This window comes from Ptiloglossa arizonensis, chromosome 2 (assembly GCF_051014685.1).
Source record: "Ptiloglossa arizonensis isolate GNS036 chromosome 2, iyPtiAriz1_principal, whole genome shotgun sequence".
In the NCBI taxonomy this organism is placed as follows: Eukaryota; Metazoa; Arthropoda; class Insecta; order Hymenoptera; family Colletidae; genus Ptiloglossa; species Ptiloglossa arizonensis.
This window is the reverse complement of record NC_135049.1, coordinates 23,477,256-23,492,972: the sequence shown is the minus strand read 5'-3', so window position 1 is coordinate 23,492,972 and position 15,717 is coordinate 23,477,256. Positions and strand designations below refer to the sequence as shown.

The 15,717-nt window shown below is 32.3% G+C and overlaps 2 protein-coding genes across 7 annotated transcripts; one reads left to right on the top strand and one right to left on the bottom strand.

The window, feature by feature from the left end:
- Positions 1-327: 327 nt before the first annotated feature.
- On the top strand, positions 328-7,008 carry LOC143143057 (U6 small nuclear RNA (adenine-(43)-N(6))-methyltransferase). Of its 6 annotated transcripts, none has more exons than XR_012991008.1 (8): positions 328-852; positions 921-1,140; positions 1,212-1,352; positions 1,444-1,801; positions 1,872-2,070; positions 2,146-2,764; positions 6,270-6,662; positions 6,794-7,008. XR_012991008.1 is itself a non-coding variant. In XM_076303920.1 (6 exons), the coding sequence occupies exons 1-6, from the start codon at positions 748-750 to the stop codon at positions 2,695-2,697; spliced, it is 1,575 nt and encodes a 524-aa protein (XP_076160035.1). In that variant the 5' UTR covers positions 328-747; the 3' UTR covers positions 2,698-3,489. The 6 variants fall into 6 exon arrangements, 1 of the variants encoding a protein (XP_076160035.1); XR_012991007.1 differs by lacking the exons at positions 6,270-6,662; positions 6,794-7,008 and adding an exon at positions 3,382-3,489 and having other exon boundaries at positions 330-623; positions 691-852; XR_012991009.1 differs by lacking the exons at positions 6,270-6,662; positions 6,794-7,008 and adding an exon at positions 3,382-3,489 and having other exon boundaries at positions 329-623.
- Positions 2,771-15,642, bottom strand: Clu (clustered mitochondria protein homolog). The gene is made up of 17 exons (XM_076303918.1): positions 15,339-15,642; positions 9,670-9,953; positions 9,124-9,546; positions 8,675-9,041; positions 8,406-8,542; positions 8,049-8,329; positions 7,780-7,906; positions 7,524-7,698; positions 7,221-7,423; positions 7,003-7,144; positions 6,724-6,929; positions 6,431-6,637; positions 6,261-6,359; positions 5,821-6,165; positions 5,472-5,744; positions 5,257-5,382; positions 2,771-5,174 (listed from the first exon to the last, which is right to left on the bottom strand). The coding sequence occupies exons 1-17, from the start codon at positions 15,427-15,429 to the stop codon at positions 4,515-4,517; spliced, it is 4,146 nt and encodes a 1,381-aa protein (XP_076160033.1). The 5' UTR covers positions 15,430-15,642; the 3' UTR covers positions 2,771-4,514.
- Between the last annotated feature and the right edge of the window lie 75 nt (positions 15,643-15,717).

Genomic DNA, 15,717 nt, shown 5'->3' with positions numbered 1-15,717 from the left:
ACCAACATTACAATCGCCAGGGCAGCATCAAGAGAATTACTTCTGCTGCTTATTTCAGACACTTGTTTGGTATATCGTTTTTGTTAATATTTCCAATTTTAAATCTCAAAAAAATAGAAAATTTGGTAAATGAATAATTCGATTTGGGAAATAGAACTATTAAAATATTACTTATTTACTTAGTTACATGATTCGTTCCGTGAGAAATAAAAGTCATAACCGTATACACCAATCAAGACATCTGTCGACAAGAAAAACATGTTTTGATTGGTGATAATGCTGGTGACTTTCTTGTCACGACATCAATTATTGTTTGCAGTGTTCGTTTTTAATTATTTCACGACTGAAACATTAAATGTTAACATGAATTTTGACATCGTATATCGTTTCTTTGGTTTATAAAAATATTCTTAAAATTAATCGGGTACGATCTACACTTGTATATTATTCTATCATGCATTCAAATTTTATGAAATAAATGACAATGTAACTCTGAAAATTAATTTTGATGCGTACAAATTCAGCGACGATGACACTTTTTTAGCTGATAAAAGAAATTAACCTACGACTGTTGTATGAAAACTTGTCATAAGTAATGCACGTGTTTCTTAAAATGACGTATGGTGTGTAAATAAATAAAAATTGTTTTTTGTACTGAGAGTGATACTTTTAGACACTTATATTTTGTAGAACTCATAGTAACGCAATTTACATGTTAACGTTGTTACATAAAACAAAGTTTCAAAAATGTCGTTAAGAAAATTTATGCATCCAGAAAATAAATATAAAAAAATCCCAGATTTTACACAACTTGCACTATTGTATCCAGAATTTCGCAATGTCGCAATTATAGTAAGTCATAGTTAAAGAAATACTTATTGAATACAAGGTTTAATATGGTTTACTTATTCTATCTTTAGGGTTTAACAGGCAAAATAAAGATTGACTTTAAAAATGAAGACAGTTTGCGAGTGCTTACAGAAGTATTATTAAAACATGACTTTAATCTTAAGGTTAAAATACCTCCAAATAAATTAGTACCTACTTTGCCATTACGTTTGAATTATATTTTATGGATTAAAGACTTAATGAAACATGCTTCTGTCACTGAAATGGAAGAAACTGTTGGCATAGATATTGGTATAAAAATGAATTAATTTTTATTTTTGAAACTGCAGTTCCATAAATATAAACATTAACTTTACTTGCAGGTACTGGTGCAGTTTGTATATATCCTTTGTTATTTGCAAGAATATATGGAAATCAAATGATTGGCACAGAAGTTAACGAAACAAGTATAGAAACAGCTATTGAACATGTTAACAATAATAATTTACAACATTTAATAAAAGGTAATTGATGATTAATTATGTTATTAATGAACTACATATAATTTATTCAATTTCATATTTTTAATTTTAAAATATGTAATATATATTGCAGTACTTAAAGTAAATGGACAAACTATTTTCAAGGATATTGTGGAAAAAGGCAAAGTCTATCATTTTACAATGTGTAATCCACCCTTTTTTGAAATGGAGGGATCACAAGAAAAAGTAATAAAACGACTGCCACCGAGAAATGCTCCAACTGGAAATGAAGCTGAACTTACAATTCCAGGTGGTGAAAGGGCATTTGTAATGCAAATGATCGATGAAAGTTTGGAGATGAAAGAAACAGTAAAAATTTACACCACAATGTTTGGCCGAAGAAGTAATTTGTTATTCTTCTTAAAATTATTAAAGAAAAGAAACATAGAAAATACAATATGGACAGAATTTTGTCAGGGACATACTAAACGGTATAATCATTATTTTAAAACAATTCTTTCATTTATGAAATTATATATTAACCAATATATTTGTTAATAGATGGGGACTGGCTTGGTCTTTTCTACCAATGGATGTTATTAATTTAACAAATGCCCCTGTTATTAGAAAAAGTGGAGATTACATTGCAAAACTGTTAAAAGAACAGCGTCCAACAGAAATACTATTTCCCATGAGAGATAAATTTTCTTCCTTTGACAACCTAATTAATTTCTTAGAGGAGTTAATGGAAGAATTGAATGTATTATTGTAGTTTATTTATCTTCCGATACATTTTATCCACAAGATTTTTATATACTTTTTATTTTATATATAGATACAAATCAAGGAATTGAACTCACCTATTGATGATTTCAATGGTTGGTCATGTCAGTTAATTGCAAAAAATAATACGTGGTCATACGCACGTAGAAAGCGACGATTAGCTAGGAAACAATTGAATCAATACGAAGCTGATAGTACAGAATGTACAGATGGTGCAGAAAAACAAATGGAAAGTAGTACAGGAAATACAGATCAACAAAAACAAATTCAAATCGTAATGCAGGAATCTGTTACTAAAGATCCTTTGCTAATATGTAATTTCTTTGTTGAAGTAATAGAACACAATGAAGAATCTGAAAATGACAATGTAAAAATATCTATGGTCTTTGAGAAAGGAAATGGTGGCAGAAATGCTTTAGAAACGTTCAAACAATATTTAATAAACAAATTGAACGTCAGAGAATATTCGAAAAAGCAAAATGTAAGACCATCTAAAAAGAAAAGAAAACGGTTAAAGAAAAGTAAAAGTGATGTACATGAAACTAACATCAATTTAGAAGAAGGTGAAAGTTCATCATTTGAAAACAATGTGGAGTCTTCTTAGAACATTAGTTTACGTTCCATACAAAATGATTTATTTTACGCGCAGATTTTACGAAGTTATGTAACAGGTAATATATGTAAATCAAGTATTTAACTTTATTTATAATCAATAGTCCTTATTAACTAGTATTCCTTATCGTACATTTTTACTAACAAGTGCAATATAATATTCCATGTTGTAATGTGTACGAATTTGTTAAACAGAAACTACACGGCATATTCACTCATTCGCCTTTCATTATCAGTATAAACATAACTGACATAGAACACAAAATAATGTTTGGTTTAAAATTGTATCAACAAATGATTGATCTCTTTCTCAACTTAATTTGATTTGATTGTATAATAAATGTTTAATACCCATTTTATAATAGATGCCATTTGATATAAAGAAGTATGATCGAATATGAAATGATGTAGATTAACGTTTCGGTAGCAGTTGATTCTCATTCTTACAACTCTAGGACTAACTGCGGTACTTCTAGTAGTAATAGTAAATTGACGCTACTTTTATAATAACTTTACTAATGAGCTGTTTCCGATAACTGTTATCAACGATCATGAATGCAACAACGCATGCATTTGCCATTTATACCATGCTTTCGCTGTCACCAATCTTTACAAAGCATCTCAGTTTTCATATAAATAGTAAAGAAAAATCTTTAAAATTCAACATTCTTTTCAGATTCAAGCCCTCGCATAACATAGCGATAAAATTATAATGATCGAAAAGATGAAAAAAGTTTTTTAAAGTGATGTACATGGTAAAATAAAACTGAACAATAAAGCTGTATACATTGTTCTTGTTGAATATAATACAAATACTGCTTCTTTTTTGTTGACATTTTAAAAGTTTAAATTATTTTTAAGTAGTTTGTACTCTAAAAGCATTTCAGTTATTTAGAATTTAACAAAGATATGTATTCGACAAGAAAATTCAATTATTTATAGTATTTGTACTGAACCCAACAAGGCCAACCATAAATTAATAATCTGAAAATATTAAATATTCTCATATATTCAATATGCAGTAAGTTTAACGATGGCAACTAGGATGGAAAAATGACAGCGATGCCTAGATAGCACAACACAATGATCTCAAATGTACTAATAAAATAGACTATCAAAGACGTACAAAAAAAAAAGCAAAATCCGATTGACTTATATTCTACGATAATAAACGTCCATTATTTGTTTTACAGATACTTGTACCGCTTGATTTTTTCGATACTTCGCGTTCCCTTTTAGTTTAGCAACACTTGTGTGGTACACTGGAACAAACACTAATTATTATTTTGTTGATTAATAGAAGTGTAGCGTGTGTAGTATCGATAGCTTTTGTCGTTACAATGTACGATTAATTGAGCCTCTAGAACAACGCGATTTTAGTTCGTGGTGTTTTATTAGATCTGTAAACAAATCAAATTGTGAACGTTGTGATGACAAGCATGAACACTAAGGCAATGATACCTTTTTGCTTGAATTATTTACACAAGTGAAGAACCAGTTTTATATTTGTTGTATGCAGTCATAAATCAGTCAAATAAATTCTGTGGCTTGGCAAAACATCGAGCATCGCGAGCACCCAGGTATCGCCACACAGTAAAAGTTCAAACCTGCTAGCACTTTGTAAATGTGTACAAAACACCGAATAATAACGGTGCTTCATAGAGCAAACGCTGCTATTTCCATTTTATCCCAATCAATTATATATGCCATACTCGCGTTACTCTTAAAAAGACTGGACGCGGATAGGGAAAGACTAGGACTCAGAGAAAAAAAACTACTAAGTATCATCGTTGACTCTTTGAAACGAGCTCAGCTCTCTGCGACTACTACTGGTTCTAACGTAGTTTTGCTTTCCTCCAGCTTTTTCGGCTCCACTTTTTGCACTTCAATGTTCTTCTCTAGTTTCTTATTTTCTTTCTCGTCCTTCTTATTCTCCTTTTCATTTTTCTTGTTCTCATATTGGATCGTCTTGATGTCTCCTTCAGGTGTCTGCTCCTTTTGCCGCTTCTCTATTTCCGCTTTAAAGTTTTCGATATCCTGCTGACTGATTTGAACGAAGAGAATCCCATTGATTACATTCAACATGTCCAATACGGATCCCATGCTAGGTGGTTGCACCTGAATCGGCGGCAAACTGACACTCGATTTACCCGTGTAAATTTCATTCATTTTTTTCTGTAGGACAACGGCCTGCTGTGTAAGATGTCTCAGGCAGTCGCTACTTTCTTTGGTCTTTTCGTGGTCCTCGCCTAATTGTTGCTTATATATAGCATAAGTTTCTTTTTCGTTGTTTAGAGCTGCGCGAAAATCACCCATGCAAGACTGAGTCCTTGCAACAAGGTGATAAGAGACGGCGACCTTCAAAGATCGTGGACCGTAGTACCGAAGGTTTAGGGCCAATGCATGTTCCAAAAAGCGAAGTGATAATTCATATTCCCCAACAGCATGGAGTATCAATGAAATGTTACTCTGAATGTACAATTAACGTGGATAATATTAATAAACTTCGTCAAAGAGTAAATCAATATTTAAGATTTGTATTAACACTTACATCGAGGAGTGCTACTTCTGGATGATCTTCGCCGCAAACTAATAAGGCCAGGTAACGTGCTCTGTATAGTAACCTTAGTGACACAGAAACTTGACCATTTGCAAAAGAGTACAGTGCAAGATGAATCTTTCAAGAAAATAATAAAAATAATATTAGAATTGTGATGAGTATTATTAATCTTAAATGATGGATTAAATTTTTTATCCAATACTTACGTATTCGGTAATGGTATATGGATGATCAATTCCGTTAACTCTTTCTGACATAAGAACTGCTTTTTGTTGAGTAGCAAGAGCTTCACCATGATCACCCATTAGATAATTTAGTCGCGCGAGCATTTTGAGACATTGTGCAATTTCAGGATGCATAGCACCGTAAACGTTATTCAGAAGATTTAGTGCTTCGCTGATCAATTCATAACCATCTTTTAAGTAACCTTGCTGGATTTTACTTTGACCTGTTGTATAGAAATTATATGCATCGCTAGCCTGATAAAAATAATGTGATTATTAAATAATGAGAATGTACATAATACACATTTTTTATTTGAAATTTATTACTCACCCTAGGATTGATATGCTTCACCACAGGGAATATGTTGAGTATATCTTCTTCAAAGAAGGTAGCCCTGTTCTTATTCTCGAAGTTGTATTCACGCAATAATATTTGGATGCCAGTCTTTATACAAAAACCACGAAGCAAAGAGATTTTTTGAAGATGAAAATGATCTATTGTAGCGTCCAGTGACTCTGGGCTCAGTGTCTCCCAATCGTAATAGGCTTTTAAATCACCTTTAATTTGTTGCCACAGAGACTTAGGCGTCAAAGATGCCCATTCCACTTCGGATTGTAGTGGACCATTATTTCTACCTTTTCTTTTATTGCGCCGCTTTGCTGTTTTACTCTGAAGCTAAAACCGATAATTATATCAATTTTCACCTGCCTTATAATTAAATGTTTTCAATGAATATATGTAACAATATCTTATGATTAATATCATCATACTTCTTCTAGATTTTGCTGCGGATGAATAATTTGTGCCGAAGATAATAAGCAATTCAAGAAGTGACTAATTGCAGCAGAAAGACTCATCAATTCTGTACCCTGAAGAAATAAATATTAGATTCTTTGTTCACAGATATTAATGACATAACTTTTATTATTAATTATCATACCTGCATGTAAAATGTGAAAATGTGTTTTGCAGAACGTAAAATGAGCTCCGAAACGGCAATACGATTCAGATATTGCAACTGTGGCACTGCAGCTAACATAGCTGCTAATTTACCAAGATAGCGCACATTGATGCCTCTGCCGTGTAAGGCTTCTATTAATGTACTACCATCCATCGCAGCTGCTGTGTGGTCTAAACATTCGCGAATCTGTTACACAAGATTTTAATTAAATGTAGGTAACAGATAATAATTTTACAAAGATAATGTTTCGGTAAAGAAAATTTTAAACGTACAAAAGTAGGAATCTGTACGGTCAACAAAAAGTCAGCGGCATCCTGCACCAACTGCTTTTGTTTTTTTAAGGCAGGGCCATTTGAATCTGGGTGTCGTAGACCTGGTGAAAATACGTCTGGATTAAATCTGACGTCAAATTCAGCATCTCGTAAACTACCCACTGCTGCTGCTGCTCTTCGAACGATTTCTTTTGTACTTTCCTCCACTAAAAGAAAAAGGATAAAAGAATCATTAATAAATCCAAAAATGTTAAAATATTATTAAAAAATAACATTTACATTCTTGTTTCTCTCCACCAGTAATAGAATCGGTAATACTCTCTACAATTTTTTTGGCTTCATCTGCTTCAATAAGTGATTGAGTGGAATCTTCTTTATTGCTATCCACTGTAATGGCGTTCAATTCTTCTTTTTTATCTTCCTGAAATTATGCAATGCTAAATTATAATAGTGACTACACCAACATATATTAAGTGCAACAAAAAATTTATTTTTGCCTTAGCAGTAGTTTCTTTGTCTTTCTGCACTCTTCTTGCAGATGTGAGTTGCTGAAGATGAACAGCGGCATGTTTAATGAATTGAACGTATCTAGCTTCAACAAAAGAATCGATCAATTCTTGACGAAGACAAGCTAATCTATGCTTATGCTCAATTGGAAAACCTAGCGCTCTAGCCTCTTTGCTCAGCTCAACACCTTCCACTAGAAAAAACAGATATAACAATATTAATAAAATAAATAACCAAAATTAATTTCAAATATACTCTTAATTGTATGAACAATTGTATCAATGTTGATATACATTTAAGGAAGTTGACATCGGGGGGGAAAGTCCGTAGTAAATCGAGCACATAATGTCGAGAATCATTTCCAATGATACCCTTGCATTCTACGCTACTGCAAAGTTCAATTTCTTCTCCAGCATCGTTAATAACTTTATGAGGAAGGATTTTTAATTGTTGACCGGCTTTGTTTAACTGTAAAATACAATCTATTATGTAAAATACTCAAAAAGTTATTTTTCTCAATTATATAACACTACTACTTAAATTACTTACCAATTCGAGATATTTAGGATGCGTCAGGACCGTTTTACCAAAATCTATAGAACCATAAACAACAGATTGCTCCTGCTCACGTTCCAAAATTCCTGGGATGATTGACTGAGCGGTGACACGATATCCTCTATACAGTGGAATACGAGCAATTACAAAACTGCAAAAACTTTATATCCTTTCGATTGAAATGTAAATTGTGAAAAAATACTGAACTTTGAACAAGTATATACAAATAATTCACTAGTTGTAGTTTGTGGTTTCATACAAACCTGTAGTCGATTACGACGGTACCAAGAGTGTAAAGACCTGGTAAATCAACTGCAGCATAAACCCTGACACCTTGTAAATCATTACGGGGTGCGACAAAAGCAGCGGCATCTCCACCGAGTTCTTTATAATGATCCCTTACATCAAATCCAAGGGAGAAGAATATATTATTCCAAATAAACATCTGCATTTTCGCCTCCTCTCCTGGATTTATCGCCATCACATTGCCATCTATTACAGCTACAGCTCCTCGAGTTGCAGCGGCAACAAAATCACTATGAACCTAAATTATTCGTCAATAATAATATACAAATATACTGTACTTGACAATATATTTAAGTTTAGAAAGATTTGTATACTTTAAAAATAGCACGTTCTCTAAGCAGTCTTTCGGGTAAATTTTTCCGAGGCAATTCTCTCGTTGTTTGCAATTCCTCGTTCCAGTCTCGAGTTTGCCCAGGGATGTGTTCTTCGTAACCCAACTTAGAAGAGAAAGCTATGAATACAAAAATATTATTTTATAAGATTAAAAAAATACTTTGTATATTACTAAGTACACAATATTCTATATTACAAAGACACAACTTATTTAAACAATCCTGTTTTAATTACTTAAAATAAAACGTACTGTCTTCAGCTCGTATTGCATCTATTGTATGTTCAATTTGAGGTGCACTCCATGCATAAAGCTGATATGGTGTAGCAACTCTTTCAAAGGGATGCCTCTGTGTCCTCCTTCTTTGCATAGCAGCAAAACCCCGTTTAAATGCTGGACTAAGTTGATTCAGTAGCTCAATTAAGCTGTGACACAGATGGCTTGGGGTCGCCGGTTTTGGATTAAACACTTCTTTTGTCGACTGATTGACGAAAAAACCCCTAGCACATGCAGTTAAATAATATTGTTTGTCCTCTAAGGTTACCGCGTGTAAATATAATAAGTCACCGTGAAGCTTCCTATAGCCGGGCGGAGGATTCCACCCTGATGTTGTTAGAACCTGTAAGAAAGAATTAAATTGAATATATTATATTAGGAATAAGTTAAATAGTAATGTAATCGTTTATAACTTTAAATCATACTTTTAGACATGGAGGACATTTTTGCTCCTTAGCTTGTGGTTGTAGAGGTAATAAAGGCCTATCTTTACATCCGGGTATAATATAATCGGGTGGAGTACAATCTACTGAATCTGCTCTGCTCTTCTTTTTTTCAAGGATGTCACCATTGGTGACGACATTTAGGAACGATAAACTGCTACATTCTACACCATTGTAAGCGTCTGCAGGATCTACGGACTTCAATAAATCTCGAACGTGTCGAACGTGTATGCGGGCCTCTCGCATCGTGTACGGTTCCTCCACAACCTTAATTATTGAACCTTCTTTTAAACTTTCGACATTTTTCAACTCCGCAAAGTTATCCAGTGTATTATTGTCGAGCTGAAGAGAGAAGCAAGTGCGGTGGCAGGTGTCTTCGCGATCCATTAGCAACTGATGAATTTCCTAAGACAAAATAAATAAATAAATATGTATGTGTATGTGGGTAAATATATATTCAGAGAAGAAAATATTTTTTTCTATTATTATATAAATATAGAAAGAATTATTTAAGAAGTTATTAGTTACCTGTACCAGCTCCATACTGGAGACTTGAATATCAAAAGGTTCTGCGTTTGGACTAACAATTTTAACAATGAATCCCATATCTTGAATGAAAACAACTTCTTGTTCATTTGCAGCATCTTTATCCTTGTCATCATCCACTTCTTTTTCGCTCTTTTCATTTTTCTTTTCTTTTTCCTTTTCCTTCTCACTTACTTCCTCTTTTGTGGCTTCAACTTCACCCTTTTCAACTACATTCTTTGTGGTTGTGCTTATATTTCCAGTTTCTTCTACAGCTTGCTTCATATCTGAACATAATTTATAAATTAATATCTTCATTCAAATGCTATAGTTTATAAAGTGAAAATCACTTGTCTAATTCCAGTTAATATATGTAATGACATAGTAAAATTTTTATTAATTATATGACTTACATAGTGTGATGGTGACACTAAAGATGGGATACTTCGAGAAGTGATAGTCATTTGAGTAGATGGTCTAATTACTTTGAACAATACATAGACATGCCATACCAACACCAACTTCATTCTTACTTTTGCAATTGAATAACGTATGTTTATCATATAGAGAAAATATTTAAATTTTAACTTAATGAAATTGAGATTAAGTCTCAAGATAACTTTAAAGAGTAAATCAAATATTAGCAACGAATAAAATATGATGAACTTAACTAAGTAGTATTGTTTAATGTATGTAATATGATTAGATTTCAAAACATCAAGGACTTTAAGGGATGAAATGTAATTATTTTCAATGTTGTATAAAAGGATCAAAACATTTATTGATTTTAAACCCTAACATTGCCATAGTTATCTTAAAAACTGAATATGGTAACCAAATTAATAGTAAAATTCAAAAAACTATTGTAAGCTGTTTATTTGTATTTTAACAATACGATATAAGTTTTGTCTTTTATTGTATATATAACATTTTTAATTCTGTTTAAATATATAGTGTTTTAACGCTTCTTTTTTTCTAAAATACATCTATAATAACAAGAATATAAATAAGGAATTCCATGAGTTATACTTCTGGAAGCAGGGTGCATTCTCGAATAGATACGGTAGTGGGCATCCGTGCGGCTACCACTTACATTCACCAATGCACTTATAAATAAACGGCAATGTAAATAGTACGTACTCAAATGCCGTACTATTTTTATCGATACCAACTTTGCGATATACATCTATTTCTAATGTACGTTGATTTTGAATGTATATAACATTATAAATTGCGCTAGACTAAGCAGCCCGCTTTTAGTATTCTTTCTTACTTCCACGCCGATGTTTGTTGGCTAAGATATTTCGAATTATTCCTACACTCGTGAGACCTTGATCTTCAGCGGCCTTCACGAAAACAGTTTCTACTAATTTACAAATCCATATTGTCCCTTCTAATTCTTTGTTACAATTGATTCCCAATTGTTTAAAAAATTATATTTTACATCAAGATAAAATTCTGATTTATTTCCACGACTTTTCCCAGAGAATAATATAATCACAAAATTTGGATTGTCGCGGTATTTTTGAAAATGAATAATAGTGTTTATTATTTTATTATTATTATTATTTATTATGTTTCATCTAATAATTCTTGCCTTAGACGCGATTGATATTCAACCATTTACTAGAGATAATTTACAATCTTGTAAAGTTATACTATTGCCTAGAATTCGATAATGTCGTGAATGATACACATAATTTGAATTAAATACGCCCGATAAATATACAAGAATATACGAAAATTTTGTGTCAACAAAGTACAGTCACAATGTTTATAATATCATTGTAGATCGCATAATCAATTTTAATGAAAACATCTTTTTGCTTGAATACGAGTAATACTTTTAAACTGTTCAATGTTTCAAACAATCATCAATTATGCATCAAAATTAGTTTTTAACTAAAAATTCTAGTGCTTCTACAAAACGTTTGTCCGGAAGTATTAATATTTCTTCATGATAATACACTAAAAATAAAAAATGTTGAGCTTTTTTGAAAATTATATATTAAAAACATTTATTTAACGTTAACTAAAGACTACTTTAGTAAATACAATTAAGATGCAATTTTGATATGTATATAGATTTTTGACCAAAGATTTTTAATAAAAAATAAGATCGAAAAATATGACCATTCCATAACTAGAACAGAAAAATCTTGACACTGAAAATACGAACGTTATCAAATAATTCCATTCTATCATTGTAAAAGAACTTCTTATCATAATAATTCAATTCTTCAGCTGTATTGGTGCGAGTACATATATCGAGGTTTTCACAAGTTTATCATGCAAACCAATTGCTGTATCACCGTTTTATCGCGTAATATTTCACTATTATATTTTAAAGTTAGTTTGTTTCTTTCTGAAATTTCCCTTAAATTTTTTATTTCGACCTTATCGGGAAAGACGATAACGAATGAAGCAATAAGAGACTTGAAGATAAGATCGCGTAGAAAAAGCAAACACGAAATCGTTTTGGGCCCGTTATCTTGTTTCACTGGTTTCTCTTAGATTATTATCTCTCAATTATCTAATAAAGCGCCGGCACAGAATTACTAATGATTGCATTTAAGGAAAAAGGTAAACGAAAAACACAAGGAGGAATTTGATATAATATTAGAAAAATAGAATCTATTTATTAACGATAAATTTGGAAATCACAAATATCGGAAGCAGTTAAGTTAAACTTAAATTGCTTTACACTCCGATATCTTCATCTTTTTAACCTGTCAACATAACCTACATTCAAAGTATGTCTTTGTATCTTTCAAAGTTAAATTATACGAAGAAAATGATACACCTTTCAATTACTTGTGAAACAACAAAAGCAAAACTAGAAGTTATATAAGATAGAAGGTTAAACAAGATAGTGTTGTAACAGAAAAGCAGTCTTGCAGAACTTAGCCGAATTAAAAGTAACCAAAAATACTTGAATTAGACAACAAATCTCAAATTCGATGCCGGTGAAATATTCGCGATTGACTAACAAAGTACAAGGTTAATTATTATATTTGCTTTCACCGTTATCCTCGTGTTTTATGCACGAAAGCTTAGCTGGTTCCAAAATCATTTATAATACAAACACGTGTGAGTAAGTTTCTAACTGAATCATTAGAGTTTGCGTACTTGACGACAATTTAATTACGAAAATTGTATTCACCTTGTAAAGTAAACTAAACATTTATTGGATTTGTTTAAAAGTGCTACAAAATTTCCTGTATTAATATACAAATGCTACGTTATCCTATACAATTACTATAATAATTCAAAATATATTTTACGTAATTTAGCCTGATTTTAAAATCGTGCAATACACTGCAATAAAATATCATTTTATTGTATCAGAATTAAACTAAAGCACAAGGAAACAACGATAGAAGGAAGACCGATAACCCCTATTATCGATAATCTTTGCAATTAGCCATTGTTCTTTCAAAACACATGACCTTTTGCAAAATACCACTGGCCCATTATCATTTGAATATAATACCTTCTACCCTTTGACATCTTTGTCTAAACGCGGTTCGATTTAAAATATTAAAAATTATTGTAATAATTGTTAGAATAGTTTCGAAAATAATGCCAAAAAGTCAAAATGACAGAAATAAAAAGTTGCATTTTTCAAAACATTGATATCTATTTTTTAAAAAATAATTCTTGCACCGATATAAACACCTCGATTTTGCTACAAAGTCTTTATAAAAAGATAATAATCTAAATTTCATAATATATTTTTTTAATACATATTATATTACTTTTTCGAACGTTAATTTCTTCATAACTACGCCTATGCGCGCGAGGTCATTAACATGCACGTGTTTTCTTCCACCCTTTTTTTCGAGAAAAGACAGCTTTAAACGAAGAGCAAATTAACAGAATGGGCCTAATATCAATTGATATTGACGAATAACATCAACGTCCCTTCGAAATTATAGGTTTCTTTCAAATTAACACTTTATTGACTAGCTATTTCAAACCAAAACTATCCCGTGCAATTGGCTATTATTCCGCAACTGAATATAAAATGAAAACATCTAAATACACTTTAATATGCTTTATTTTCACAACATGAATTAAAATAAAACTTTTTATACATATTTAATCATTTTTTCGAGTATGGTGTATTATATAGCATTTTGTCTATATGCAATGGTATAAATGTTTTGCAAATACATCGAGTTTTACTGCGTTCTCCTTTTAAAGAGAATACTTTACATATCTTAATGGGATTTTTTTGTGCTAGTTACTATTTTTTCTAAAATATGATCTTTTAATTTTCTTGAAAGTCTTAGGTAAATCTGTATATAGAACACTTTTAAAGATACTGAAAAAATTGCCAGACTCTATGCTACATTCAGTTAAACTATCAGTTACCTATTCTCTGGCTATTTCTAATAGGAAATATTTGTATTGCTTTTTTTATTTTTTTGTACATTATAGTTGCGATAAAGATGCATCTCTGTTACTTTTAAGTTTAGAAATTGCATACATTAATGTAAGTGCAAACACGAGTTGATTCGTGACCAGTCAGCAACATTCGGATATGAAAACACGAGTTAACTCGTGACCGGCCAGAAACGTTCAGGATTAAAAACACGTATATTCGTGACCGGTCAGCAAAGTGTTAAAATTTTGCTTTCCATCGACCGTTGAACATTGAAAAACGAACTAAACATGTGGCTTGGGAGAAACCGAATTATCGCCTCATTGGAAAAAATAAACACCATTGCTCAATTTACATCATTTTTGTTACAAACAAATATTACCCGTTAACTTGAGTCTCTTTGCGCTATCTAATTCAGAATAATGAAAACGTTAACATAATCCAAACATTATTTTCGAAAACCGTATACATACTATTCAAATCTAAATTATGTATTACGATCACTATCGACCATTAGTTTGACTACTATGTCCCGTTCAATAAGATTTGTAATCAAAAAATATCACAAACAGCACATGCCTCAACAAATATTGAACAATAAAAAGCAGTAATAACAGTAGATTCACTAATCCTTTATATTGCATGGTATTTCAGAAATAATCGTATTTGATACTCAAAACGGAAAAGATGTATTGAAACGAATGATATAGAACAGGTTACATGGTTTTATTTGAAGAGATATTAATCACGTGCTATTGAGGAATTAATTTTTCCATGGTATGTCTCGTAATATCGTGATAACGCTTTAAAATTCGCGTGGGTAACAGAAGCTTTAATTGAAATCGCGCATCGATTTGATGGTGTGTCTTCGGAGAATAAAACACGTCAAATGATACGTTCATGCGTTCTTGTGCAACTGCTTGCAAAATGAACGACGAGAATGTCGACGAATAAAGAGAGCATGGTCGCTGATAATAATTGGAACCATGAGAAAGTGAAAATTCGTCTGCTAGCAGAGAATCGCGTCTTCTGCTAGCTTCCCTCTACCGAAACTCGTGGCTCACATGACCTCACGGTACATAGAGATTCGCGCAATTCGCGCGTTACATAACACAGAGGGCCCGGCTTTTGGCCGAGGCGGCATCGTTAAAGCACACATTAAAGTAAACGGAACACGGTAACCTGACGACACCCGAATCATTACATAACGTCATCAGCGACGCTGTTTAACCTCGAAAAATATCAAAATTAAAGGGTGTAGATTTGAAAATTATTGTACACTAACCAGTAGTCGTTTGATCCTCATTGCCGTTCAGTAGTGGGATTTTCATGCTCCCGTTTTCTGTGGAAGCCTCGATTTGTGCGCCCAGTGTCATTTTCCTTTAACAATTCCTCTCGACTTTTTACACGACTCTTTATTAGCCCGGCACGTTCTTATCCGACAGTAACACGCGCACACACCTTTCAAAATTTGCCCTGAAAGAAGGTCCTTCTCTTTTCGCGAGGCAGCACACTAACTCCGGAGTACACTGAGCCGCTTTTCTCTACCGCACGTGCGTTTCGAACGAAGTACAAAGTCTAATGTGCGCGATTGGTTTCCTCCCCGTGCGACTTATCGAGCAAATCGCTCCGATTGGATTCTTCTGTCACGTGATCCACCCCTA